The sequence below is a fragment of the Acanthopagrus latus genome, chromosome 23 (assembly GCF_904848185.1).
Source record: "Acanthopagrus latus isolate v.2019 chromosome 23, fAcaLat1.1, whole genome shotgun sequence".
Taxonomy (NCBI): Eukaryota; Metazoa; Chordata; class Actinopteri; order Spariformes; family Sparidae; genus Acanthopagrus; species Acanthopagrus latus.
Window position 1 is genome coordinate 9195844 of NC_051061.1, and position 26926 is coordinate 9222769.

At 40.7% G+C, this 26926-nt stretch overlaps 3 protein-coding genes across 8 annotated transcripts in view; 1 reads left to right on the forward strand and 2 right to left on the reverse strand.

Moving 5' to 3' along the window:
- LOC119013675 (cytoglobin-1-like) lies at positions 1-10408 on the reverse strand. 2 transcript variants are annotated; one of them, XM_037088428.1, is made up of 4 exons: positions 10315-10408; positions 5917-6059; positions 1169-1400; positions 1-870 (listed from the first exon to the last, which is right to left on the reverse strand). In XM_037088428.1, exons 2-4 carry the CDS (start codon positions 6048-6050, stop codon positions 706-708), a joined length of 531 nt encoding a protein of 176 aa, XP_036944323.1. In that variant the 5' UTR covers positions 6051-6059; positions 10315-10408; the 3' UTR covers positions 1-705. The 2 variants fall into 2 exon arrangements, with proteins under 2 accessions (XP_036944323.1, XP_036944322.1); XM_037088427.1 differs by lacking the exon at positions 10315-10408 and adding an exon at positions 6581-6775.
- LOC119013674 (phosphoribosyl pyrophosphate synthase-associated protein 1) overlaps positions 9507-26926 on the forward strand; it is a 26660-nt gene continuing 9240 nt past the window's right edge. Inside the window, exons 1-12 of one of the 5 annotated variants that reach the window (XM_037088425.1) lie at positions 9507-9956; positions 10345-10397; positions 11200-11266; positions 11372-11544; positions 11648-11763; positions 11889-11944; positions 12082-12227; positions 13086-13127; positions 15847-15917; positions 16895-17041; positions 17705-17887; positions 23493-23509. In XM_037088425.1, coding sequence (XP_036944320.1) covers positions 9874-9956; positions 10345-10397; positions 11200-11266; positions 11372-11544; positions 11648-11763; positions 11889-11944; positions 12082-12227; positions 13086-13127; positions 15847-15917; positions 16895-17041; positions 17705-17863 — 1113 coding nt within the window. In that variant the 5' untranslated portion in view covers positions 9507-9873 and the 3' untranslated portion in view covers positions 17864-17887; positions 23493-23509. Of the gene's footprint in view, positions 9957-10344; positions 10398-11199; positions 11267-11371; positions 11545-11647; positions 11764-11888; positions 11945-12081; positions 12228-13085; positions 13128-15846; positions 15918-16894; positions 17042-17704; positions 20306-23492; positions 23510-26926 lie in introns of those variants that run through there. The other 4 variants (XM_037088423.1, XM_037088424.1, XM_037088422.1 and 1 more) reach the window with 4 other exon arrangements.
- Positions 22228-26728, reverse strand: rasd4 (rasd family member 4). Its single transcript, XM_037088430.1, has one exon. It carries the CDS (start codon positions 24082-24084, stop codon positions 23458-23460), a length of 627 nt encoding a protein of 208 aa, XP_036944325.1. The 5' UTR covers positions 24085-26728; the 3' UTR covers positions 22228-23457.

Consider the following 26926-nt stretch of genomic DNA (forward strand, 5'->3'; position numbering starts at 1 on the left):
TTTTATTTATTTGTATTTTTTATTCAAATGTTGTTAGATACAGGTACAAAAAAAATGTAAAATAATCACAATTAACTGTTAGAAATGAAGACAATGTCCTCTTTTTAGCTCGTGAACGGGACACCAGTGGATACAGGCTGTTGGATGGTATTTAGAAAGAATGGTATTTACATGGCAGTTTCGAGATATACACATTAAGTAGAAGGCACATCCGAGTCAAATGTGACCTTTTGTCTCATTTTGGGTTCATGATTGCATTTGATTCCTCTTTGCTCTCTCTCATTTCAATGGTTTGGTCCTTTACAAGAGCACACAACCCCCCCCCCCCCACACACACACACACACACACACACACAAACAAACTTATACCATACGCCTAAACTTAACTAGGACCTCAGAAATTACATGTTGCTGTATTAGGACCAGTCTTTTGTACAATTGGTCCTGTCCAATGCCAGAAACAGTCCCCAGTAGGTAATACAAACACACACACACACACACACACACACACACACACAGAAACACGTGTGGATGCTCCATAACCCACAATTACATTAAACCGTAGTCTCCATTATTTGTCAGATAACTTCTGTAAAGATACATTGCTTTCAGTACAGCTCAGTGCAGCCAATGAACTGTGGCCCAAATAATATATGTGAACAGTCTCTGGGTGCCAGTGGTCCAACAAACCCAGACTTAGACGCCTCACCCAGTTGATGTTGAGAGCGAAGTCCAGCCCAGTTCTTCATAGACGGCATTTATGCTGTAGCAGAGCGTAGCCAGGAGTTTGGTCCACGCTGCGGCCACATCTGCTGTCACAACCTCTGGAAACGCTTCTCCGAGGACTTCCAGTATCACACCACTCAAGAACTGGGAAAGACACAACCAAATGCAGAGCTTAAGACAACTTGAAGCGGTTTTCAAGGAATTAAAACATTCCTTCTGCCCGTTGTAGTGTGCATTTCCTCAACTGTTTAAAAACGTGCTGTTAAGACAGCATTTTAACAACATTAGAGTCTACTTTCTGCCCTCTAGTGGTCAAAAATCCCTCTATGCAGCTTTAACTGTTTAAGTTTCTTTTACTTCTTTGCTGAACACATCCGAACCTTTATAGTTAATGCCTGAGTGTCCCTGAGTCACCTCCTTTTTTGATTCTCACACACTGTACCTTGAAGTACACCGGCTCCACCTTGTGTCGGAGTGCGTGGGCCTTGCCCACATGCTTCAGCACTGAGGCCACCTTGTCTGAGTTGTCGAGGCTCTCCACCAGTGTATTTATGCCATTCATGACTCTTCTAGCATGCTTCCTGAACTGGGCGCTCCTCTCCAGCTCCTCCGGCTCCTCGACGTGCTTGAAGTCGCTGAAGTACTGCTTGGACGAGGGGAAGTTCACAAACAGCCTGTGAGGGAGAAGAGTTAGACTCAATGAGAGATATGAGTACCAGCAGCTGCTGTGAAGCTCCACTAATCTCATCGCCCTTCAGCCTGCACCGGCTCCATCCTGCAAACCCACGTTCGTTTTTTCATTTTTGGGAGCTGGCAAGATACCACGAGTAAATATCTGCACTAACAGGAGAGTGCTGCATATTTTCCCTGTAATTGTTTGCTTTATACTGTTATCTTAGGTACTGGTGTGGTATGTAATCCATAAAATACTGTAAAAAAAAAAAGGAATGTAAAAAAAAAAAAGGTGAAGAAAAAACATCCAGCTGCACAGAAAATATTACGCAACACGGCTGAATAATTAATGTCTATAGATTTATTGTGACTGTGACAAGTTTATCAGCCAGCTGACTCTTCTGTTCTCCTGCATTCTTTGCACATGAAGTGATCATCCAGTAGCAAAGGGAAGCATGTTGTGCTGATATCCTGATCTACAATATTTCATCATTACTTTTTATCTATAGGTGATGATAAAAGAAAGTGTGTACGGCAGAAATGAAGTTGGAGTTTTCCATTATATTGGCTCTGGTAAACTTGCTGAACATTTTACAACTCTGAAATAAATCCTGATGTTTTGCTGTAGCTCTGATGCCATACGGGAGGAGCTCTGTTTCATAACCGGTCCAGTGTAAGCTTAGATAATATATATATATTTTACCTATATCTATATCAGACACATGTGGCATGTATATTTAGGGAATTTCAGATAACACTTTAAAATAAACATCATTGATATACAGTACATTTAAAGTTTATTAAACTTGAGTTAAAAGTCATTTTCGAGAGTGTTACAGTGTGCAACTGCATTGAGCAACTGTTTTTTTTAAAGGCTTCAACTGATGGTAATAATATTTTGGAAACATTTATAAGCATTTTTTTGATGGCCACTAAAACTTGCAACTGGTGTTCATGAACTTTAATCAACTATAAATTTAATGTTTAGTTATCATGTTAATCATAGTGTAACCCAAATATTCATGTTGTTGGTGATCTTGTCCTCACGCTTGGCTGTTATGTCTCTTTCATTACAGGGTGAGCTCCTGTGTAACAAAAGTCTATCTGTCATCGTCTAAAATGGATGGAACGGGAGAATACGCGTGCACAATTTTTTGTTTTTAATTCAATTAAATGATAAATTGGCCAAACCCGGCCTGGGTGGCAGTGATGTTATCATAATAAAATATGTTTACCCATGGTAACGGACATGCTGCTGTGATTGGGACGCGGCGGCACTCGTGAGCAGAGTGTCTACGTGGCATTAAGCCAGTGTTGCGTAGAAAGATGTCACAGGGGGTGATGCGTGTTACTGCAGTTTCCACATTGAATTTCCTTGTGAAATGAAACCATTTTTGCAAGAAGTTTCCAGAAACTTAAGCGTGTGAATATCCTCAGAAAATCATGACAGCGTTGATGCAAAACGTTTTATTTGGAACTGGCTCTCAACGGTTCCACTCCTTGATTGCCGACACTAGCTCCTGTATAAACACGCCGTGAGGTGGATTCCAGATCTGATAAATGCGTGTATGATTTGTTTTATGCTGCCTTTAGCAAATAGACTATAATTCACTGCTGCGATTCTTCCCTGTGTACCCAGTGTGAGAGTTAACTCAAATCTGGGTTCTGAAGAAACAGTTACTGTGGTTTACCCAACTCCTATTATCCAGAGTGCAAACAAGATACACCCTCACCGTAGACTGTATCCCTCACTTTAATCGCATCTTCTTTGTGTTGGTCATTATCTCTTTCTGCAGTTAATGTTTCCCTGTGTTTGTTCTTACTTGGTCTGTAATCACTTTAACGCAAAATGAAGAAAACATGCCCGACTGGTTCTCTACTGGGGTTCCTGTCAGACCTCCTGGAAAAAATAAAATAATAGAGCCCAGGACCATGCACTGTTCCATAAAATCTCTGACACAAGGTGAAATGTGCTAATTAGAGGGCGAGCAGATGGAGGAAATGAACGTAGCTGCCTACTCAGGCGACCGCGAGCGCACCTTTTACTTTACGGCTTAGATTTTAATTATCATAGCTGCAAAGACAGCTAACCCTTGGCTTCAATATTGCATAATTCCCATTTTTGCTCCGGTCTGATTTCACATTTCTTCACACTATCCTGACGCACAGTGCGCTCTCTCCAAGAACGAGTGGTCTGCTCAAAGACACTTTCTTTGATTTCTATCCTTGTTTGACCCTCGGAGGTATCAAAGGGTGTATTCGCAGAGAGGAACCTAAAAACTCCCCCCCGCCCACAGTCTGGGAAGACGGCCAATGCATCTGGTTTGCTGGCTATCTACACCCAATGTCCCATCTCCCTCTGTCACAACACAAAAAGTAAGCAAATAGTTTTTAATGTTAGCTCGGAAGCATATGGCTGCTTTCACTCCTGGATTTGATCGTCCGCGGATAGAAGGTGGTGTCTTAATCTCTCCAGCTCTGGGTGGACTGCTTTGGCAAGTGCGTGAGCAAAGTATTCCTAGTTTGAAACTAATGAGGAACTGTGGTGTTTTATCTGTCTCCTCTTGTAATTGCATGACCTGTGGTTGCATATAAATAGCCTCATTAGTATTTTATATGGTCATTGGAGTCTTAATCCGTCCTTATCTGTCCTCCAAGACTGACTGAAGAGCTGAATCCAGGGAAAGTTTCTCATTTCAGAGCCATAATTTGCAACTTTGGATCTTATCTGCCACCGTAAAGACAGTTAGCTGAGGGGTTTAAGTTAATGCCGAGCATGTGCTTTTACTGCTAAAAGGAGGATTTACCACGGTGATGCTTGTCAATCAATCCCCATTCCTCAAATTCCTTATGGTTGTAGGGTCTTTGTGAAGGAATGTGGAGTTTCAACATGTTTTTTGAGGAACAAAAAAAAAGAGGAGTGGGATACTGATATTTCTTTTTGATAAATTGCTGCAGCTTATCCTGTCGAAAGGAAAAATATACTGATGGCTAGTGTATAAGTTTATTACGCCTTGCATTTTCACTAACCTTGCTCTCAACTTTCACCTCCTGCAATTGCAAAGGATTACAAAGGTGTGCCACGTCAGGTGGTGAATCTCGTCACACTTCAAGACAATCAAAGGCTTTCAGCCAACAAAACAACGGCAATTTAGACAGCCGTGGGAATCCTCCGACGTGATTGAGCGCTCACTGTAAAAAGTTCAAATGACAAGGACTCAGCACCTGCACTGACTGACATTGTAAAAACTCCCTCATTCCTTCATTCCTGGGGAGGAGGTGGGACGTTTTTTTAAGATCCGGCTGCCATCGACAGAGGTCATGCTGCTGTAGGTTGCCCGGCCTTTTTCGCAGGCATTCAGAACATGACCTGCTCCAGGGGAGGAAGCACTTTGAGTGCCAAAAATGTCCAACTGATGGATTATAATGTTTATCCTCTGCTTCTACTATTTGATAAATGGTATTAAGAGAAAGGTGGAGAGGTGAGCATATAACATGGAAAAATGAAAATGACTGACTGTGTTTCTTTGAGCAGACTGGAAACTTGTAAAGTCAAGAAGATGGTAAAAACGTAGCATTCAGAGGGAGGATAATCCCACTATTTGACCTAAGATGGTTAATTAGATAAAAGTTCCCTCAAGCGGAGAAAAGAGATTTAAGAATCTTTGATGTTATCACAATGTGAGGTCGACGGGCTGAGCAGGAACTCGTGGGCGGGGCCAGTGAGGGAGAGCCAGGAAGTAAACAGGGTAGCTGAAAAACTTTTTTTTGCTGTATGATGCTGGCATGCAATTAGTCTGAATGGGTGCCATCTTTGAGTCTGTCATCTAGTACAGCAGCTTTGATCTTCAGGGTGTGTTTCATGACATGAGCAGGTGCTGATCAGCTGAGCATGCAGTAGGGTCACATTGTACCACACACAAATGTAAAAATGCATTCCTACCTTACATAAGATAATGAAATCCAGAGATGTTTTTACATTACAAAGTCTGGTTGATCCAGTCACAATCCTACAGATGACTAGATACAGAACATATGAAGTCCAGTATGATATCATGAATGTATGATTGTTTTAATTGTGTTGTTTTCAATTGTAACGTTTGTCCCACGTTCATCTCTTAACCTTTAACCTTTTATCCTCCTGTAAAACATTTAGTAACAAAGGTTTTGAAAGGTGCTCCATAAAAACAATCTCACTAACTTACTTACTATATAGCAGACTGTGAAGCACATAGCTTTCCTCATAAAACACATATTAAACTGGTAGAATATCAGACATACAAATGCATTTGATCATTTCCGACAATGTCAACAAAAAATGGAACATTTTTGAACTTCATGAAGGCAGACGCATTGGCTGAGCTGTTGCACTGAAACTGCATTAGACCTTACAGGCGTGTCCAACTAGGTGGTCGCAGCATTTGTCACCTTTGGCCCCGCGCATTCCAATGCACATCCTCCAGACCCTGACCCGCACTGAGAACAGTTCAAACGCAAAGAGAGAAAAAGAAAAAATACCTGAGAAGTACAGCCACCCCAGCGTCTTCGCAGTTCTCGTAGACCTTCGCCCAGGAGTCCTGGATCAACACCTTCTCCCTCTCGTTCAGAGGACTCGGTCGCTCCAGGTGATTCAGCTCTCCCTCTCCCTGCATCCTCTCAGTCTGGGGGAACACAGTTGTGCGGCGCTGAGCACGTGCAGAAGGCAGGGCTCTGATGAGAGTAACACCCCTGCCTCAAAAACAAACACTGTATTTCTACCGCTCTTTCTCTTGTTTTTGCCGTTTCTCTTGGCGAGAGAGGGAGAAATCCCTTCCCCCCCGTATTTTCCCGGCGAACGCTGTCTGAATCTCTGCTGAGCAAGAGTGTGAGTGAGGAACAGGCTGAAAAAACACAAGAAAACACACGCAGCGCACAAGGAGGAGCCTCTGTACTCTCTCCTTTATACTCTCCCTTCCCTTCCCTTCCCTCCCTCTCTCCCTCCCCCTCTCTCGCTATCTCTCTCTCTCTCTCTCTCTGTCTCTGTCTCTTTCTTTCTCCCTTTACCTCTCACCTTTGTAGGTGGTGTTTGATGAAAACATAACGAGATGAGTAAAACAAATCCTTAAGTCTGTGTGCGGTGTGTGAGCATTGGATGCGATGTGCGATTATGACGTCAAAATAAGATAAAGGAACTCGCTCTGACCTTTTTTCCTCCGCCGTCACTATCCCAGACCATCCAGGAGATTAACCTGTAATGATACTGAGCTTCTCGCAAAGCCCCGCCGATGTAAGTGTTAAAAAAAACCCACTGAAAATTAAACGGCTTGACGTCCATCAGAGAAATCAGGCCAACCTGTATCCAACCAGATCAGTGTGTTTTCTGTCCATTTTCTTTTCTTTTTTTTTCTACATTTTTCATTCCATGCACACACCCTCAAGAGACTCACATGGCTCTCACTTTGCACTTAAACATTTTCCACCTTTGTTGTGGCAGAGGTTATCAGCTGGAGGTCTTATCGCGCTGATGTTGTCACAGCTGAGAACTTGAGAATGTTGGGACTCAAGTTTCCCATTTGGCTGATGGACCTGAAAAGGGGCCAATTAGCCGAGAATGCGTGGTAGCCTAGAGTAAAAAAAGTAAAAAAAAAACAAAAAACAAAACAAAACAAAAAAGACAATGGCACGTTGTTATAAAGGTTAAGATTGATGTGACGTTTACTGTCCGACCGGGGGAGGGACAATGGAGAGCAGGTGCCACAAGTTAATCATTGACAGAGTCCTAAGTTGGTGAGAAAAAAACAAACAAACTGTGCTTAAGTTAACTGCATCTCCCATTTCCGGGATTGCTCTGTCTCAAATATCTCCAAAAATTAGCCTTTGTTGGCACTTATATCACGTTCCTCAGTAGCAGGGTGACAGTCAGTAGATCTACCAAGCTGATCAGATTGTAAATATTTGAACGCTGATCAACTGTGAAGACGCAAGAGTTTATCGTGTTGCAGAGGTTAATGACTGGATCAGGAAAGGTCAGACTAGGTTGTACGGGCTCAGTCAAACAAGGAAAATTGATCAATGGCCGTCGTTCAACATAATTGTATTTTTCTACAAAGGACAGTAGATGCAGTTTGCTTGATGATTATTTCTGCCACCCACACCCACACAAATCCACTCCGTCTTCGTACCTTCAACCCCCTTTCCTCAGACAAACAAAGATCTTGTGATCTCGTCATATTAAATCCTAAGACATATATACTCAGTGGATCCAAGGCTAATGAGTAATGACACCTAGTGGACAGCTGGAGTAACACTGCTCCTGTCAGAAACGCAACGTTTGAGATGAATGAAATGAGGGCAGTTTATGTAAATTATTTAAAGCAAAAGTCACTTTTCAATTATCTATGAGAAGGACCCCCTCTGTCAAACAGGAGGCAAAGTCACGCAAGTCACATTTGTTTCTTCGCTGATGGAAAGGTGATTGAAGTTTTGCAATTTCTCACAAAGTATTTCTAGAGCTTTACAGCAAAAAAGTGTTGTGGCATCTTCCTAAACAACTGTAGTAAACTGGGACTTTTTAAGAAGAAAAAACGTAAAGGGGCACTGTGTAGTTTTGGAGTAGAGGTTCAAACTCAGAATCGTATTATTTGCAATATTAATGAGGTAATAATCCTAACTCATAAATATTTATTTCATTGTAAACTGAATAAACAAGCTGCTCTCAGAGGAAAATAAGGTCACCAGAACACTGTTTGTAGCTAGGAAGGTGGCAGGGTCCGCCAAATGTAAACAAGTTAAAACCAGTACGAAACTAGGGTTGTCCTTTAAGATCAGTTCCATCCATCCATCCATTGTCTGCAACCGCTTTAGCCCTTTTATGGGGTCGCAAGGTTTTTTTGCTGGAGCAAATCCCAGCTGTCTCTTGGACAATTCGCCAGCTCATTGCAGGGTAAGGTCAGTTTGTTTATTCAAAATCAGAAGATCTTTCTCTTCTGATTAAATTCTCTTCTCCAAAACTAGATTGTGCACCTTTAATAACACCCTTAGCTTAGCAGCTACAGTGAATACTTCAGCTCCAAAAGGGGTATAAATAAGGGGATCTAGGATCTCCTGGCTGTTGGGGACTTGGATTACATTGGACCAGCTATATGAAGCCATTTAACTCTTTCTTTCTTTTTTTTTTTAACATTGTAAAACAAGTCACCATCTACTTCAGTTGTTCAGTTGTTGCTTCAGTGCTGTTTTGCAACATTCCTGATTTTTTTTTTTTTTTTTTACTACGGAACCTCACCCAATTTTTCCATCAGCATGAAGCAGAAACAATGTATGCATTAGTGTCCGACCGATAGGGTTTTTTGTCCCGATAACGATAGCCGATATTAGAGGGGGTGCAATCACCGATAGCCGATATGCAACTGATATAGTGAGTTTTTGAGCTGGAATGAAAACAGGCCTTGGATCGTGCATAGATTTTGCACCGATATGATTATGCAATAGTACAGTCACACTGACAGTAGTACAGACAGATGCTTTCTTAAACCAATGTCTTCATTCAAGACTTTTAACATTTAACAGACTTTTTTTAAAATGACATTTAACATTTGAACTTGTTCAGGCAAGCTCAGAAAAAGTGCAGATTGGCACACAAACAAAATAAAATAAATAATGTAGCAGAACTTTCAATAAATAAATAAAAATAAATAAACAAATCTAAATAAACAACATGCTGTCAGTCAGTGTCTGAGGGACACTGAAATGTGAGCTGAGCCAAAGTCTCCGGTTGGATTTCTATTGGTGCAACATTTCACCGATACAATAGAACCCTCGATAGAAATTGGGCTGTTCTATCGGCCGATATATCGGATGTCGATAATCGGTCGGTCACTGATATGCATTTTCACTTTTTCATCAGTAAATTTCAATTTGTAGAATGGTCTAGTAGATGAAAGCCCTTTTAAAGCTAATTGACTGTTCAGTCATACAGGCACATCTGTGTTGATCTTGATTAAAAGAATATCAAGCATCAACATATGTTTCACAATTATGTATTAAATTACGCCTGCTTCTTCTTCTTCTCTTTTAAAACCAGAAATCCTCAACGGAACTCAACCAAAACCGCAAAGCATAGCTGGCAATTTTGACCCTAAGCGGACTCCGTTGTTGTCACTTGTTAGGCTGCAGCACTACCTAAGTGACAGGTATCATCCGTTAGCTCCCCAACAATCCGACAAATACGCAGAATACCGACAGTAACTAATGTTTACTCAGTAGGCATGCTGAAGTTGAGTTTATGTATCGCACACTGAACGTCTTGTCGTGTAACTAGCACACCTAGCTGGTTGGTCTGCAGCAGTAGGCACGGAGCTAGGTTAGCTAGCTTGTCAGCTAACGTCGCAAGAGGGGAGAACGGAAACAAACGCGGCGGTCGGTTGAGCGTAAAGTGCTGCCGTGTCAGTGTCGGGGGAAATAATAATTCAAAAAAAGACCACGAGGAGTGCCAGAATGAACGTCCCTAAAAGTGGTTACCGTGTGTTTTCCGCTAACTCGTCCGCAGCGTGCACAGAACTGGCCAAGAAGATAACAGAGTAAGCGAAGTGTTGTGGAAAACTAAACAAAAAGCTGTTGTTCTCCTCCTCACAAGGCCGAGACACGCATGAATAATACTCAGCCGTAAACTATATTAGACCAGTAACCTTTTTTTAAATACAGCACTGACCACTACGACGGACAGTGTTAGATGAGTTGGTTACTGTGTAACATGAGACAGTCATTTGTTGAAGAGCACCATCTCTTTCTGCCAACAAGAGTGTCTGATCATGAATGAATGAATGAATGAATGAATGAAGGATGGATGTGCATAATCTCTAATGCTGGTTTGTCACTTAGACAGCATTGGACAGGATAGTGTCATCATTAACATTCACCTCTCAGTTGTCTACTTACTAGCTGTGCTTTTGTGCTTGTGTTTTCCAGGCGGCTGGGAGTTGAACTGGGGAAGTCTGTGGTCTTTCAGGAGTCTAACAGAGGTGAGTGATTGGTTGATATTCTATACTAGAAAGGCGACTACCTCTGCCAAGGCCCAGTAGTCCCCTTTAATTCAATCAAGCCTAATCAATAGCAAACTCACAGCCCTGCATCTCTCTAAATGACAAACCGCATCAAACTGCATATCAGATTGGACTCACTCACAGACAACAGCAACCTAAATATGTCAGATGTTTTTTTCATCAAGATCCATGCATTATTCCCTGTGAAATGAACGAAAATATTGATGAAGGCCCCACCTCACAATGTTCAAGCAAGTGGGAAAAATATCTGGATCTGCACTAAAGGTTAATGGGGTCTACTCTGGTCTGAGACCCATCTTCCATCCATCCTTTCATTGGAATTTGTTCAGTATCTTTTGTGTGATCAGATATTGACAACCAACAAACAAGCAAATGGACATGATGGAAAACAAACATGTCAGGCTATTTTCAGCCCACTAGGCATGATGGGATGATTTGAAAATGCCATGATGATATTGGCCAAACTTACTGGAATAACTTTACCTTTGCATCATGTTTGGAGACAAATATTTTTATTGCATCAGAGACAGGACACATCTTTTTCTAGTTCATAGTCATAGAGATGGGAGTGCTAATGGGAGCAGACAGATTGCAGGGCAGATTCCTTCTTCTTCATGCTTTACATAGTATTTCCAGACATTTGATTGGATTTTTTTTGTGGGGATACAATGTGCGAGCCTACCAAATAAGAAAGTGTCAAAATAAAGAAGCAGATTTACTAAATCCACTGATTATGTTCTAATTTTCGTCTCTGAAATAGAAACTAGAGTGGATGTTAAAGAATCCGTGCGTGGACAAACCATCTTCATCATCCAGACTATACCACGGTGAGTAAGGCGAGGCATGTCATTTGCATTGCTGCAGAGACTTGTTTCACATTCTTTCAGGTAATCACAGACCCGTGTTCATTTTTACTGTCTTTTTGTGACCAGAGATGTCAACACAGCCATCATGGAGCTGCTGGTTATGGCCTACGCCCTCAAGACATCTTGTGCAAAGAACATCATTGGCGTTATTCCTTACTTTCCTTACAGCAAACAGTGCAAGATGAGAAAGAGAGGCTCGATAGTGAGCAAGTTGTTAGCTTCGATGTTAGCTAAAGCAGGTAAAGAAAAAACTAATGGTTGTGAACCTTTGAATTGTTAAGTCTCTTTTTCCTTCGGTAATAACATTACAATAAAATACTTGTCTATCTTTCTGCTCTAAAGGATTAACACACATCATCACCATGGACTTGCATCAGAAAGAGATCCAGGGCTTCTTCAGTTTTCCAGTGGACAACTTGCGTGCCTCCCCTTTCTTGATTCAGTACATCCAAGAAGAGGTCATAATTACATTTTAATGTCTACTCTGGGTTAAACACTGTTGGTAACCCAGCCTCTTTAAAACAAATCAGTCGGTCAGTGTGATGTATGAAACACTGACTTCTTTTTCCCTTCGTCTTGTCAGATTCCTGATTACAGAAATGCCATCATTGTTGCAAAGTCCCCAGCAGCAGCTAAGAGGTAACGGATAGATAGAAAACACCCCAGAAAGAAACCCCTTCCAGATATGAAATGGTCTTGAAATAAAACATTGCATTGCCTCATAACTATCCAATCAATCTTATCCAATCGATACGTTTATTTTTTTCCCCCTCCAGGGCTCAGTCTTATGCAGAACGCCTGCGTTTGGGTCTGGCTGTGATTCACGGCGAGGCTCAGTGTTCAGAGTCTGACATGGCCGATGGAAGACACTCCCCACCGTGTGTACGCAACACCACTGGACACACAGGGCTGGAACTTCCTTGTAAGAACACTTATTTTTGTCGAGCGCTGTTGACATTTTCAGGTTGTCTTTGCGTTAGACTTGTAGGTCCAAAGCTTGATAGATTTTTAACTGAAAAGAAAACATTATCCTGCTCACTGTTTCTCATAGTTAGGTGCCTTTTTTATTGTCACACCATTAATTAATTCGGCAAGAAATTTCTTATAATTTCTGCTAGTTTAGCTAGTTCTTATTTGTGCTAACCTGTTTTTGAGCCATAGTTTCTGCTGTTTCTCACTCATGCCATCAGCCATACTCGAAGAAACTGATTTTTGTTTTCTGCATGTTTTAATTCCAAAAAATACACTACTTCTACTCATGCTGCATCCTCCACAAGCTGCAAGTCCTTACTTACAAAAAGTGACATGCTCAATAATCATAGAATCATAGTCGCTGTTTCTTGGCACTTTGATTTTGAAATATTTATTTTTGGGAGAAATACTAACGTGACTCTGGCATTTAGTTTTTAACATATTCACAGTGTTAACTCCTGGTAAGGCCATTAAATAATAATATCAAATGATTGTGTCATTGGCAAATGATTCCGAAGTATTTGCGTCCAGTATTCACTTTATGATTTACAAAAAATATTTATATTCTTACTTGTGTTTCTATTCTCACCCTTGACTTAAAAAATCCTCCTTTGGAACGATAATCGCTTCTACCATAAGAAGATGTGCATTTTAACACACTGAGTCTGATTTATTGACTGGTTTTTATAAAAAAAATGTTATCTCTGCCAATCGAGCGAGAGGATTTTCCAAGTCTTGGCATCATGTGTTTTGTCATGTCAAATATTTGTGCATTTGTGTTAACGTGGTGTTTATTTGTTGGTAATAGCAGGCAAACAACAAGCTCCGTTCCCTGGCATAGAGCTCCCAAGTACGACCGTAAACATGAACTTACATCTGACTATAAAATGATTTCCTCTTCAAATGGTTCCTCAAATCGTGCATGTGTAGACGAAGGGTTTGTGTTGCATCTTGTGAAAATACAGTCTGGATTCAGGAGGGGGAGTTATTGAAAAAACTGTTTTTCAGTGCATAGAAAATTTGCATTTACCAGAGTCTACAGTCATAAAATGCATACCTGCATGGCATGTTTGACCTGTAAGAGCAGTTCTCAAGTTAATTTCACCTTTCTCAGATTCCAGACAGCGAGTTCTACAAGATGGCCAAACCCCCTCTTTGTTTTGTTGTGTTCTGATTTTATTTTTTCGAAATCCATAAATCAAACCAGAACCATGCCAAACATTTTCTTTTTTCTTTTTTACGTTTTACGTAAACATCTGGACTCATCTTGCCAATCAACACATGGTGCACCCATATTAAACCTGCTCTTTTAAACCTGATTAACATTTGGTCATAAACTGCATGTGACAGTAACTGAACAGCATGCTTTTGAAACCTAACGTAATTTTGTGTAGAAGAACATTATGAACTGAATGGTTGCTATGTTAAGCATTTAAAGCAAACTAGGACAAGTTTAAGATTCCTTAAAGTTCTGCTTTAAAAGCAGCATTTATCAACATTAGCATTTAGCATCTCTATGGTAGAAGTTTTTGAAACGCAATTGTGGAAATCTTCCTTTAAGTTTTTTAAAATCTTATCAGAGGACCAAGTTGATTAATGTGTTTTACTGACAACATGTTCAATTAATTCCAAGATATCTGACCAAACATTTCTCAGGTAGCTTGTTTCAGTATCCCAGCAAGCTGTAAGAACAAGATATTTTTTCGATAGGTGTGTGTGTACTGCTAACAACATGGCTTCTGCTGTTTTTTGGTTGATAGTGATAAAAGTCTGAATGTGACACTGCCAGGTTTTCTGATGCTGTGGAACTCACGGTATTCAGCAAAGTGTTCTGCAAGGCATGCCTCCTCCTCTCTCTGCTTCTTTACACTTTTTCCTTTACAATCGGCTTGGCTGGCTGATTGTTTACCAGTTGATTGTTTCCTTATACCCTTTGAATTACTACATTTACATGCAGAACAATACTTGGATGCAGCTGTATTTTGTTTTTTCCAAATTGGGTATATATATTTATGAAAAATATATTTAAGGATAAGTCAAATAATGGTGCTACACTGAATGTTAATCTAATCCCAGTTTAATTGTAATGCATCGACTCACAACATGCTGTGTAGAGTAATTGAACTGTTTCTAGTTGTTATGTTGTAATGACAGTTCTTAGACAATGAAACATATTATTTTAGCAACCAAAAGTACATCACAGTTTGTCTGGAGTAAATCCTTGCTGCCTGTAGTCAGGTGGTAGATGAAGAGAATAACATTAATGGCTAAGTAGACCGTCTTAGAGCTGACATGAAATATTGATATGTTGTCTTCTATATCATGTAGGATTTCTAGTGTCAAAAATTAACTACAGTTCTCAACAGAATGTCAATAAATAGCCTTTATCGCATTAAGTTATCTATGGTTAGTGTTGCAGAGATGTCTGCTTGGGTGATTATGCAACCTGTCCTGATCCACAGCACTCTGATGGTATGCTGCCCCTTTTTGTATGAGAAGGAATTTGACAGTTGGCCAGTTCTTACGTATTGCACCATTTAAATTAATTGTAACTGTTTTGATAATTGATTATTCAGTTTATGTAAGAAAAAGCCAAAGTTCTCTAATTCCAGCTTCTTAAATGTAAACATTTTCTGGTTTATTTACTCCTCTATGCTAGTAATATGAATATTCTTGACTTGCGGACTAAACAAGACATCCAGGGCGTCATCTGAGGCATTTGGAAACGCTAATTGTAGGTTTGATACGTTTTTCAGACCATACAGCTGACTGATTATCAAAATAATTGAGATCATAGGGTCTAGGGCTGCAACTAATAATTATTTAGATTATTTTGTGGTGTTGGATAGGTCAGAAGTGCACCCAAATACACATTAAGCTGCATATATGTAACTAGTGCAGTAGTTTATGTGGTATTGGATAAAATAAAATAACAAATAATAACAATGCAGCTGTTGCATCTCCTGCAGTTGTCAGGTTAAATGCAGTTGGATTATTGTGTGCATGTAAAAGTAGCCGCAGTGATGTTCGACTGAGGACTGACCCCAGAACATTGGCAAGTGTGTATGAAGAAACCCTCATCAGTGCTTTTTCAGCCACTGTTGTCCTGTGTGAAATAAACCTGTCTGGTGCATATTGGTTCATATGCAGACTGCTGCCACATGCCTGCCACAGCCCGGGCCTGAGGTTGTGTGTGTGTTCAGGCGGTTATATGTTGCCTTCTGATTGGGTATCCTGGGCAGAAAAAACCCTGTCATTTGATTTTGCATGGCATGTGCTGTACTAAGTTTGGTATTTCAGTTTAATCTTCTCGGGGTAGGTGGGGTACAATGGGGGGAAAATTATCAACTCGTGACTGTCAACTTAAATTGAATACAGCATTGTATTACTCTAACACAACATCCACAAATCAGTTCCTTAATCCAGTAATGAGGGTGCAAATTTGCCTAAATTGCATTTTCTCAACCCATTTTACCCAATCTACTGAGATTTACTTTTGATTAGGTGAAATGCAGCACACATGACCTCCTCGATGGTAACCTGGTAACCAGTTCCACTTTCCTTTGCAGTGATGATGGCCAAGGAGAAACCTCCCATTACTGTAGTCGGAGATGTGGGAGGGAGAATTGCCATCATTGTGGTAAGACGCAGTGAATTCACTTTCCTGTAGCCTAAGTGGTGGAGCTGTCATCGGCCGCTGCTCTGCCGTCTCATAATTATAACTCTCTCCTAGTTCTCCTTTACAGTGTTTCAAAGCATTTCAGGTGATACATTCATTCCATTACTAATACTGTAAATGGCTGTTATCCCTTAATATATGGGTGATTTAAGAGGATCCATTGGGAGAACTGGAACATTATATTCATCAATATGTTTTCATCTGTGTGACATCACCTGGAACTAGGAATAGCTGTGTTTATGTCCCTGTACAATGAGACTTTTAATGTTGCACCATGTTTTTACAGTAGCCCAGAACAGACAAACCAAACACTGAATCTAGAGACAGCCTTTCATGTTCTTTTGCCTTTCTGATGGCCACGGTAGGAGAGGGTGAAATGGGGCATTTTGATTGATGCAATCATAAACCATCATCATTAGGTGCATTGAAATCCGACATACTGGTTCTTTAAATGACATTTTCACACCATAAAGAGAGACTATGTAATTTTTCTTTAGATAGATTTTCCTGTGTGATTGGCATTGTAGAGTCAATTTACTGGCTTATTTATAAGTATACAATGTTTTGGCTGTTATTGTTGTCCCATACTTATAATTATCTCATTTGTAGCCACAGTGGCCCAGGTCCCCCTGCAGAGCCCCTGTCCTTCTGGCCAATTTAACATAGTGGCCAAACAATGAAACTAACTGCAGCAATCTAACACTGGCCCTTAAAAAACGTTTTCCCACATGCTTATATTTTAAAGATACAAACACTTCTGACACTATCCAGTTTTGCTTTGCTCCATGCAGTGACCATATCCTGTTGTTCACATGTTCATTGTCTTTAGCTAGTCAGTCAACTGATATCACAGAAATAAACAAATAGAAAAAGAGAGGTTGTGTGATTGATAAGTCTTGGCCGCAATTGATATTTTTCGTTCTTCTCTCTTCTTCCAGGATGACATTATAGATGATGTAGGAGACTTTGTTGCCGCTGCAGAGATCCTGAAAGAGAGAGGAGCCTATAAGATTTATATCATGGCCACGCATGGCTTACTGTCTGCCGATGCTCCGCGCCTCATAGAGGAATCCGCTATCGATGAGGTCAGGATGACTATACCTGTTGTTTTCCATAATGTCTGTCTCTTCCCACATTTAAGGAAAATCAGTGTTCATTGCGTTTGAATGTCATATATCTGTAAAGAAAGTAAAGGAGAAGTAATAACAGTAGAGAACAATTCCAAGCTGAATTATTAGGGCATGAGATTAGTTGTAACTACACAAAGGAAAGGGTAATTATATCCAGTTCCATTTCTGTAAATCATTAGTTTCTATTTTCAGTTCCTCCTAACTTTCCAGGGTTCAGAATACAGATGTAACAGTTAAGTGGAAATTTTATAACATGTGGCTTTTGGTTTATGATATTTGTATTAATAAGAAAACACAGGAATGTACAACATAGTTTGTTTATATGTGCAAGACAGGCACCAGGCAGCTTAATCTAGCTACGCGTAAGAGGACATGTGTAAAACTGCATATTACCCATATTGAAACAAATGACAAAACCAGAGTGTGTGCTCTGATTTGAATAAAACAGTAGTGTAGTAATCTTAAGTTCCCCTGAACAATCTTTTATAGTCTAACTACTAGCTTTTTTTTAAATTAAGGCAGCTCTTCTCAAAAACTGCAGGGCTTAACTGCTTTTGAACTCAAAATGAAACAGTCTCATTGAGTCGAAACACAATTTGTGGTTGTTCGACCCCTCAGGTGGTGGTGACCAACACCGTCCCCCATGAAGTACAGAAGCTACAGTGTCCTAAAATCAAGACTGTGGACGTCAGCATGATATTGGCTGAAGCAATCCGCCGCATCCACAACGGAGAGTCCATGGCCTACTTGTTCCGTAACATCACGGTGGACGACTAAGAGTCAGAGAGGGGGAGGGCTGAGGTGGGTCTGATAGCGACTGAGGGCACTTTCTCCCAGTGCTGTAAAAAACATGCTACTGTCATGTTCCATGCATTGTGTATGTCAGGATTACTTGTATCCTAATTGATTCCCAATAAGTGAATTATTATAAGAATTATCCAAAGTTGTTGAAACTTCTTTTCACAAGTTGTAAATGTATTTCCTTTTCAAGGAGCGAAATGCATCTTCTTCTTGCTGAGAAAGGATAAAAAGAGCAAAGAATGACTTTGAGCTTTTCGATGCATTTGGTCGCGTTCTGAAGCCTCTTCCCTGTCTTGCTGCTCCTGCTGATTTTTCCAACTTCAACAAAAAGATGCTTTGTATTTTAAAAATGTATTTTGTCATACACTGCGGTACCTCATAGCCAATGACTGACCTTCAGGCACAGCTGCTCAGCGGTGTGATTTCTCTTGTGTTTAACTGGCTGTGCTCATTCAAACCACAAACACCTGACTGAGCAGGATCCTGCTTATTGTTGCCGACATTCTATTTTTATGCAGCTTTTTTTTCTTTTTCTTTTTTTTTTTTGCACCATTTTTGGGAATGTTCGGGAAATGTATGGGTCGCCATGTGTGTATGAAGGGGTCAGTTAGACTAAATCATGACAAAAAATAATTCGTATTTACCTTTAATTGTATCTAGCCAAGAAGAGAGTTTTGGTTTGATGCTGTGGGTTTGAGAAATCTGCTTCTGAGATTCCTGCTGCTTCCCCCTGTACAGTGGAAGTGAATGTAATTTACTTAATGCAGCTCAAAGCATCAATATCTGGCTAGGAACTGAAAATGATATTTTAAAACCTCAGTGTTCAGAGTGGTCTATGGTATTTAAAAGACCATTAATTAAATTCCATTCACTCCCATTGTATTGTGGCTTTAGCAGATGTCTTTAACATTTCATAGCTACATATAGCAGCAAGTTGGAAATATTTTATCTTACTTTATTTGTTATTTGGACAAATCGACCCTTTGGCATGCATCTTTCTTCTTTCTTGCAGTAGACAGAACATTCAACCTTAATCCACAAACAGTTGGGATGCTGTGTAAAACTGTAAAAATACAAACAGAATCATTTGCCAACAACCATGTGTTTCACCAAGTGCTGAACCTCGCTCTACCTTTGCTTGTTGACAGCTGAGCCTTTTCGAGAATGTCACTTTCAGACCCAATCAGGATACCATGGCCTGTTTTCGATGAATCTGTTTACCTGGGAAATGATCCAAACAGTCCAAATGGACCTTTCACAGTCTTCTGTTGTTTCTCTCCCAGCTTGTTTGAAATGTGTCGGTGGCATCAAATTCAGAATAAGCATTTATTTACAAAGATTAAATATATTCTTTGTACTGTGGTCAATTGAGTATATGAGGAAATTATAAAATGATTACACTTTTTTATCTTTTACTCAGCATCCCAAGACTTTTGGAATTGTGGGTTGTCCATAGTTAGTTTACTTTACCTGCCTGATGCCGACTGTGGCTGAATTAACCAGAAACCATCAACACTAAACGTCACTGTCGACTAATTTTCAAACCATAGCAACGGTTTTCTTTGTTGTGTGAGGTCTTTCTAAGCAGTCAGCAGTTTTTGGTTTGCAATAAAATAAAATCAGCTTGCCGAAGCCTGTGAACCTCCTGCCTGGTTTAACTTTTCGTCACTTCCAGTGTTCTTAGCTGTTCTGAAAGGCTGCATGTGCTGCTGGACTCAAAACTAATCCAAACTTACTGCAGCAGCCAAGTTTACAGCAATAGTGCTTTACACCAGCTAACTTGGATGGGTAAAACTGCAGCTTGATCAATGGTTTAGGTGCGTAACTTAACATGCAGGAGCACCAATACGATCTTGATGTCTGCTCACAATATCTGCTGTGTTTCCTCATTAGAAACTTGTCAACTGAGCATTCGCACCTTGTTTCTTTTGGCTCTCTGAGTAAATGTCAAAGTGATGCTTTAGGAGAAAGTTGTGTATTTCTATGCCGATTGAGCCTTTTGCTCAGGGAAATATATTTTACAAGCTGATGCACAACTTCTTGTTCTAACGGTTATTTTAATATTTGTTCCTGTTTCACATGTTAAAAAAACATTTGCTGAGAATGTCTTCCATACAGCAGCACGGTACGTCCCCCCTCCCCCAATCTTTTGTTTGCGATTCTGCATTTCTCTGATGTGCTAACGGATGGTTGTTCAACAGCTCGATGCACAACGCCGCTGGTTTGTTGGCACAAAATTGGAGGTTGTCTGTCAGCTCAGACTGTATCTGTTTTTAGTGTATTTCATGATGTATCCCCCTGTGTCCACTGTTCTCCTGACATGCCTGTGATGTTGAGGACCTCCAGTTTAAACACTAACTCCCATCTGTTTGCTCCATGGCTTTTGTCAATGTGTATGAAATAAAGCAGTTGCCTCTCGTTGTGCCTCTTCTCTACCAAAAATATACTGCGGTTTGGGCAAAGACCTTATGGGTACAGGACTTTATGTGACTTTATTATTGAAAAATCTGATTTCATTAGTCTGGAATAGGGATCTCTTTCTTTTATCGTACAGTAACGCAACATCCCTTTTTTAAAGAGCCTCTTGTCGATGTGTAGATGCCACTTCCTTTTGCGTGGTCATATGTTTGGCAGGTGTAGTTTCGGTTGAAAGAAAATAGTTTCCGCATGAAATCTGCTCACAACAAGGCTTGTGGAAGGTCTTGAGTAGCTGCATCTAGATTTCTTATAATAGACATTGCTGTTGAGCCTTTCCAATGTAAGCTGATTGTCACCTAGTTTAACACTGGAGAGAAGGCAGACATCTCCAACTCACGTCTAAACAATCTTGTTGGATAAATAGCACAACACCTACAAAGAAAAACATGGAGTTTTGAGTGAATGTCCCTTCAAATCTCAACCTATCCTGTTTCTATTTTTTCATTGATGGTCAACCTGTGTCCATACGCACAACATTTAGTTATTTGAGTTGATTGTGTAGGTTAAGATACTGTAATGCAGCTCATAGATTGTCCTGTTCATGGTGGCTGCACCGAATCAAATATCTATTTGCTAAGCCAGTCTTCAGCAATAGCTTTATTGATTAATGCCTGTAGATATTTGATAAATTTTGCTCAATAGTAATTAGCAAATTGAAAGGTTATGCAAATTAATGAATATATTGTGCAGGTGTCTGAGAAGGCTTACCTTTAGAACAGTAAACTTTGTTTTTCTGTTGCATCTGATGCAGTGACAGTCGGAGACCCTATACTTGTTCACAACTTCTCAGGTATCCATGCAACACTGAGGAGCTTTGACCAAGTCCAGGAGCAGAGACAAACACGCAGTCGCACAAGAATCTAATGACTTCAGTTTCTTACTTGTGCAGCCTTGAGTGGAGCTTGAGCTGTTTTCAAACGGTCGGCCTGGGTCTCTCCGCGTCCGTCCATGTGCTGGAAACAGACGGGTTTGCGTGCAGCTATGCGTTTAAACGTAACACGAAGAGGAACCAGAGGTTTGAAAATCATAGTTCACTTCCTCGTCTGATTCTGGGGAAACAATGTACCTTGTTTCTGGACGTTTGTTTGGAAAGAGGAAGCATACCTTTTTTTTCTCCCCCCTCTGTAAGAGCATGTGTGGCCTTTTATATCAGGCAGGAGATTGTGCTTGCTGTGTTACAGGCTCTTCATATCCAGAACAAACAATCTGATCCATGTGACCAGTCATCGAGTTTTCAGAACCCAATCGCTAATTTCCCAAAGCGATTGTTCAGAGTTGGACTTGTCTTTCCCTTTTAATCTTACCCTTGAGAATATCCTGACGTAGAGTTAGAAAAAAAAAAAACATCTCTCACTGACCTACAGAAGGAAAATAAGGTGCATAATGACCACCAGAGGGCAGTAGGAGACAGAACAGAGAGCACTTTGAATTAGAGTTTGTGTGTTAGAGCAGCTCAAATAAGTCCATAATTAACTTTATTCCATTCAACAGGGAGTTCTTCTGCACATACATGAACACCAGTCGCTTTAGATACAGACAGGCCTGCCAAGTGATGCAGGAGTCTTTTGTTCGTTGGGCTATTTTTCAACACAATTCAAGTTAGAGTGGAATTCAAAACATTTCAAGAGATTCAAATCAGAGTTGTAGTATTTACAAGATTAATGAGGTAATAACACAAACCCAGAAATATCTGTCTTTTCCATAGGTGAATTAACAAGCTGTTCTCAGAGGAGTCTAAGGTCCCCAGAACGCTGTTTGAAGCTTGAAAGGTGGCGGGGTCCGCCACATATAGACATAGACATTTTACATTTAGTTAAACAAACTGTGTTGTCCTTTAAGCTGAGTTTGTTTATTCAGTTTATTGAGTCATGAAAACAGTTTCCAAGACAGTTTCCATCCCCAAAATTACAAAGTGCACCTTTAAAACACCATTCAGATCCACGTGCTCTGACGGAAGTGTTTGCAATTTAAAGAGGTTTACATTGTGTACAGTATTATATTTATGTGTAATAGAGGCTTTTAGAGACATTTAGAGACTTTAGAATGTGTTTTCCTGTCAGAACATGCAAGCTTTGTTTCACCTGCATTATAATTAAGTATGACGTCATTATTTACATGATCTATATACCATTCCTCACACACACTTCCTTTCCGTCTGCACTGTCACGTCATGAAAAGTGTGATCAGCAAACACGACAAAGGAAATCTGCAAAATCCTGCATATTGTTATGTAGAGTGGGTGACTAGAGGTATAAGGAAAAAAAAACAGTTTCATTTATCTCAAATAAGCACTGGACAAGAACAAAGAACTCATCAAACATCTTTTTAATTGTCATGGTGAAAAGAAAATACAAAATTTCAATGTACAGACACGTTGGTCAAGTTATGTAAGAAGGCAAACCCCCTTACAAAAAGAAAATTGGTCAAACAATGAGAGGAAAAAGATAAAAAGCACAGCAAGTATTAGTGAGATCAGGGTTTACATGAGGTTTGTGGAGCAGTGTTTGGGAGTTCAGCGCAGGACAGGCTGCAAAAAATTCGCAGATTTGATGTGATGATGATATTAAACTGTATATACATCATTTCTTGGTTCAATTCTCCTTCTGTGGTCCACTCGATTCATAAAAACAACTTTATGTAAACAGACTTTTGCATCACTTCACAGTTATTGCACTTTTTTCAACATCAGCGACACAAAAATACAAAAAACAAAACATCACAAATGCTTTTGGGTCGAAGCCGAGGTCATGACGTCTGCACTGTCACGATTTGTTGCATTGTTTCTTTGTCTTAAGTGAGTACATTTCTGTGCAGTTTCTTGTGTGTCGCCTTTCAGACTGTCCGATTGCATTCTTTGAGTCTTTAAGTTGGGATCTGGTTTCACCATTGCAGCATCTCCGTGCTTCCTGTTCTGCTGTGGGGTTCTGTGTCTTGCTTTCATGCCTGACAGGGAGACTTCAATGCCTGCCTCAGTGTCTCAGTCAAGTTTTTACACATGTTGTTGTTTGTCTCTCTCCGCTGACAAAGCCCTTTCAGGCTGTTTTGGAGTCAGTTTTTTTCTCTCAGTGTCTTTTGGTGTTGACCCCGCATCATTATGAGATGAGGCAGCTGTTGGTCTTGTTCATAGGAGGACGTTTGCTGCTCTCCTTGGGGAAGGTTTCCCGTCTCCGGCTCAGCGCTGGACTGAGCCAGCTGGGCAGGTTGGCCTGCTGGAGCAGCTCCCTGAAAGCCTCCAGCACGTTGACGTTGTCTTTGGCTGAGGACTCCAGGAAGCTGTGGTTCCAGTCCAGCTCCACTGTGGACAGCACGTCCTTGCTTGACACCTGGCGCTCGTTGTGGCGGTCTATCTTGTTGCCTATTACCACGATGGGCGTGTACTTGTCCTCTTTGACCTCCAGGATCTCCTCCCGCAGACTCTTCACCGCCTCCAGGGACTCGGGGTCATCCACGGCGTAGACCAGGGCGAAGGCGTCGCTGTTCTGGATGGAGAGCTTCCGCATGGCGGGGAAGGAGTAGCTGCCGCTGGTGTCCATGATGCTGATGGTGACTTTGACGCCACCCACCTCGTACTCCTTCCTGTGGAGCTCCTCCACCGTGCGCCGGTGCTTGGGCTCAAAAGTGTCTTTGAGGAAGCGTTGGATGAGGGCCGTCTTCCCCACTCCAGCTGCTCCCAAAAACACCAGACGCACGTCTGTCTTCTCCTTCACTTCAAAAGACATGATGAGTTCCTGCTGCTCTTTTTCTCCTGAACACTGCACAGAAGAATCTCCCGTTGTTGCGTTACCTTTCTCCTCCTCTTTTTTGTCTTGTCTGATAACTGGCTCTGAAGTCAGTGATGGGGCTGGTGGATGCTGCGGTGTCAGAGAGGATGATGGCAGATGAACGTTGCTGTTAGGCTGCACTCTCTATTTATGTTCACACACAGCACCTGCCCCCTTCTGCACCCAGCCAATAAGGAGCGAGCAGTGTCTCCCTCTCTCTCTGAAGCCAATCACAGACACTCATGCATGTGGAGGAGAGTAAAAGAACAAACAAAACAACGGCGAAAGAAGAGACTTTACTTAAAATTCTTTTTTGCAAACAGAAAACACTCGATATCTCTCTGCACGTGTTCTGCGTGATCAATCAGCTCTCCATGAATCCTTCATCTCACACTCTCTTGTTGATGGTGTGTGTTGCCTGTTAATTACTGCCGAGAGTTACAGCAGCTGATTAAATGTGCTGATTTTGTGCAGAGGTATTGATTTTCAGATCAATAGAGCAGCTACAGCGAAGTGTTATACTGCAGCTGAAACAAAAAGTTGACTGGATCTGAATTGCATGTTAGAATTAATACAATATCATTTAAAGGTGCAATGTGTAAGAATTTCTGTTGAAAACAAAAAAGAAATGAACTAAAATGATCAACAGAATGTGAATAAGTAACAGTTCTTGACATCATGACATCTGTACAGTGTTGCAGAGAAATCTAACAAACTTAGCGTGCTAACCAGCTAGCCCAGGCTCGTCCTGGTCCAAGGCTCCTGTCATGACAGTGTAAACATCATCGCTCCTCCAGTGCTCTAAGATCCCAGTCTGGGACCGCTAGATGCACAGCTAACTGAGCTAACCAGCCCACTGCAGCTACAGTTAGCAGGCACTCTGGTGTTATACTAACCCCTGTTTGTTGATTATGACTTCAACAGCTGGTCCATTCTTACATATTTCCCCATCAATCTTTAGTTAACGTCAGAATAGTTCAACAGAGGAAAACAAACAAATTTGTTCGTAAAATTCGTTAAAAAAATCCCCCTTACAATCAAAAGTGTCAAGACATTTCTGATTTGTTTCTATTGAAAATACAAAATTCTAAATGTTTTGCCAAAATTCCACATAAATGAAGTGAATATTACCTTAATGTGAAGGAAATTCATGGTCTTGAGTTTGAGGTGACAAAGCTTGGAGTTCATCTAGCAGACGCTCTGATGATCTTACTCTGTCTGCTGATGAAGACCTTAGATGATCGAAAGCTTCAGCTCACATTTCTGAAATGAATTACTTGACCACGTCTTAAGATGTCTAATGAGTTCGATAATTTCAGTGGACATCAGTTTGACGCCCAGAATAAGAGTTCATCTGATCCCTGTTGAGACTTTTGTTATACCAGAGATCAACATGTTTATGGACATTTGAATTTGGAAATGTTACACATTATATCTTTAAAACAGGATTGTAAATGCTCTTGTTTGGTACATTTATCATTTTAATTCACGTGCAAATATGCGGCTTGCAACATGCTTTTTGAAACGGATCTTGTTCAAGTAGAAATTTCTTTCATATATTGAAATCCCTCATGACAAAAGATCACAAAGGGACATGTTAATTTTACCATCTCACATGTTGGAGGCTGAGGAGTCAGGGCCGCGTGTTCCCTCTTAACAAATGTGATGTTTTTTTGAACACGTTGAACTCAACTGTTCATCTTTGCAGCGCTTCTTTGGATTCAGATGTCAGCTGTGTGGGAGGCTTTGTGGCCTACATTCAATTCGGGGGAAAGCATAAAAAAAAAAAAAAATACGTGACAGTATTCATTATCATACTCGGATCTCTCACATGTTCTCGGCCCAGACGGACACTTGTTGCTATGATACCACCGAATCAATTACCTGAGCTAAAATGGATATGTGAGAAGTAATGTGCAGCTTTTATAGTGCTACCCTTCATTAGTTAGTCCGCACTGGAGACTGGCAATGTCCCTGTGCACATGAATTAGAGTAATATCAATATTTTATAGTAGCTTTCTCTGTAGCTGTTCGTATACCTGAGGCACATTATTTGAAGATTTTCTACACCTGCGTCTCTCTTTGCCTGTGCAGTGAGATTTGACCATGTCAGTGTCGAGATCATACATTTAAACTGATTACGGGAGGGCAGACCTGTGTTTGTAATTCTGTTATAATTGTGTAAATCTGGTTTTCAGCCGCAAACACAAACCTTGTTCTTTTGCAGTAGTGCAGCAGGCCTGTTCCATTTGAAAATAAATGTCCTCTTCGATCTCGATTTAAGTGCATCTTGTGCGCTGTTTTCCTCTCAGCGAGGGACTCTGGGTTATTCATTTTCCGGAACCTTCTGACCGCTGCTTTCTCCCCTCTCCGGAGACAAAACGGGTCTGTAAGTGCGGCCCAAGGCCCCCGAGCAATTCAGTTCCATCTTTCAGGTCCTTCACTTCATTAAACACAGGAGCAAGACAGTGCCCAGCATCGGAGCCTTCATGTCTCATATTTGTCAAACCATTCATTCTTTTTGGTTTCGGGTGAGGAGGATCCACCAGAATATAGATAAAACCGATTAAAAGAGCAAAAACAAAAAAGGAAACTTTGGATGAATGAATGGAGGAATGAATACAGCATTATTTTTTCGAACCCCCCCCCCCCCCAAAAAAAAAACAAAATACAAAACAAGGTTGAAAATTGGACACTAAAAGACAAAATAATTAGCCAAAAAACACTTAATTGCTGAGGGAGCCTGTGACTGGATGATCATTATCTGTGGATTCTTCACTGTTAGCGTCTCCTTTCAAAG

Excerpts from the sequence above, each read along its gene's own strand:
- rasd4 (XM_037088430.1), bottom strand. The coding sequence starts at position 24,084 with ATGTCTTTTGAAGTGAAGGAGAAGACAGACGTGCGTCTGGTGTTTTTG.
- LOC119013675 (XM_037088427.1), bottom strand. The coding sequence starts at position 6,712 with ATGGACGTCAAGCCGTTTAATTTTCAGTGGGTTTTTTTTAACACTTAC. Across the intron at positions 6,060-6,580 it reads GTGACGGCGGAGGAAAAAAG|ACTGAGAGGATGCAGGGAGA; the intron begins GTCAGAGCGAGT and ends GTGTTCCCCCAG. Across the intron at positions 871-1,168 it reads TGGAGCCGGTGTACTTCAAG|TTCTTGAGTGGTGTGATACT; the intron begins GTACAGTGTGTG and ends TGTCTTTCCCAG.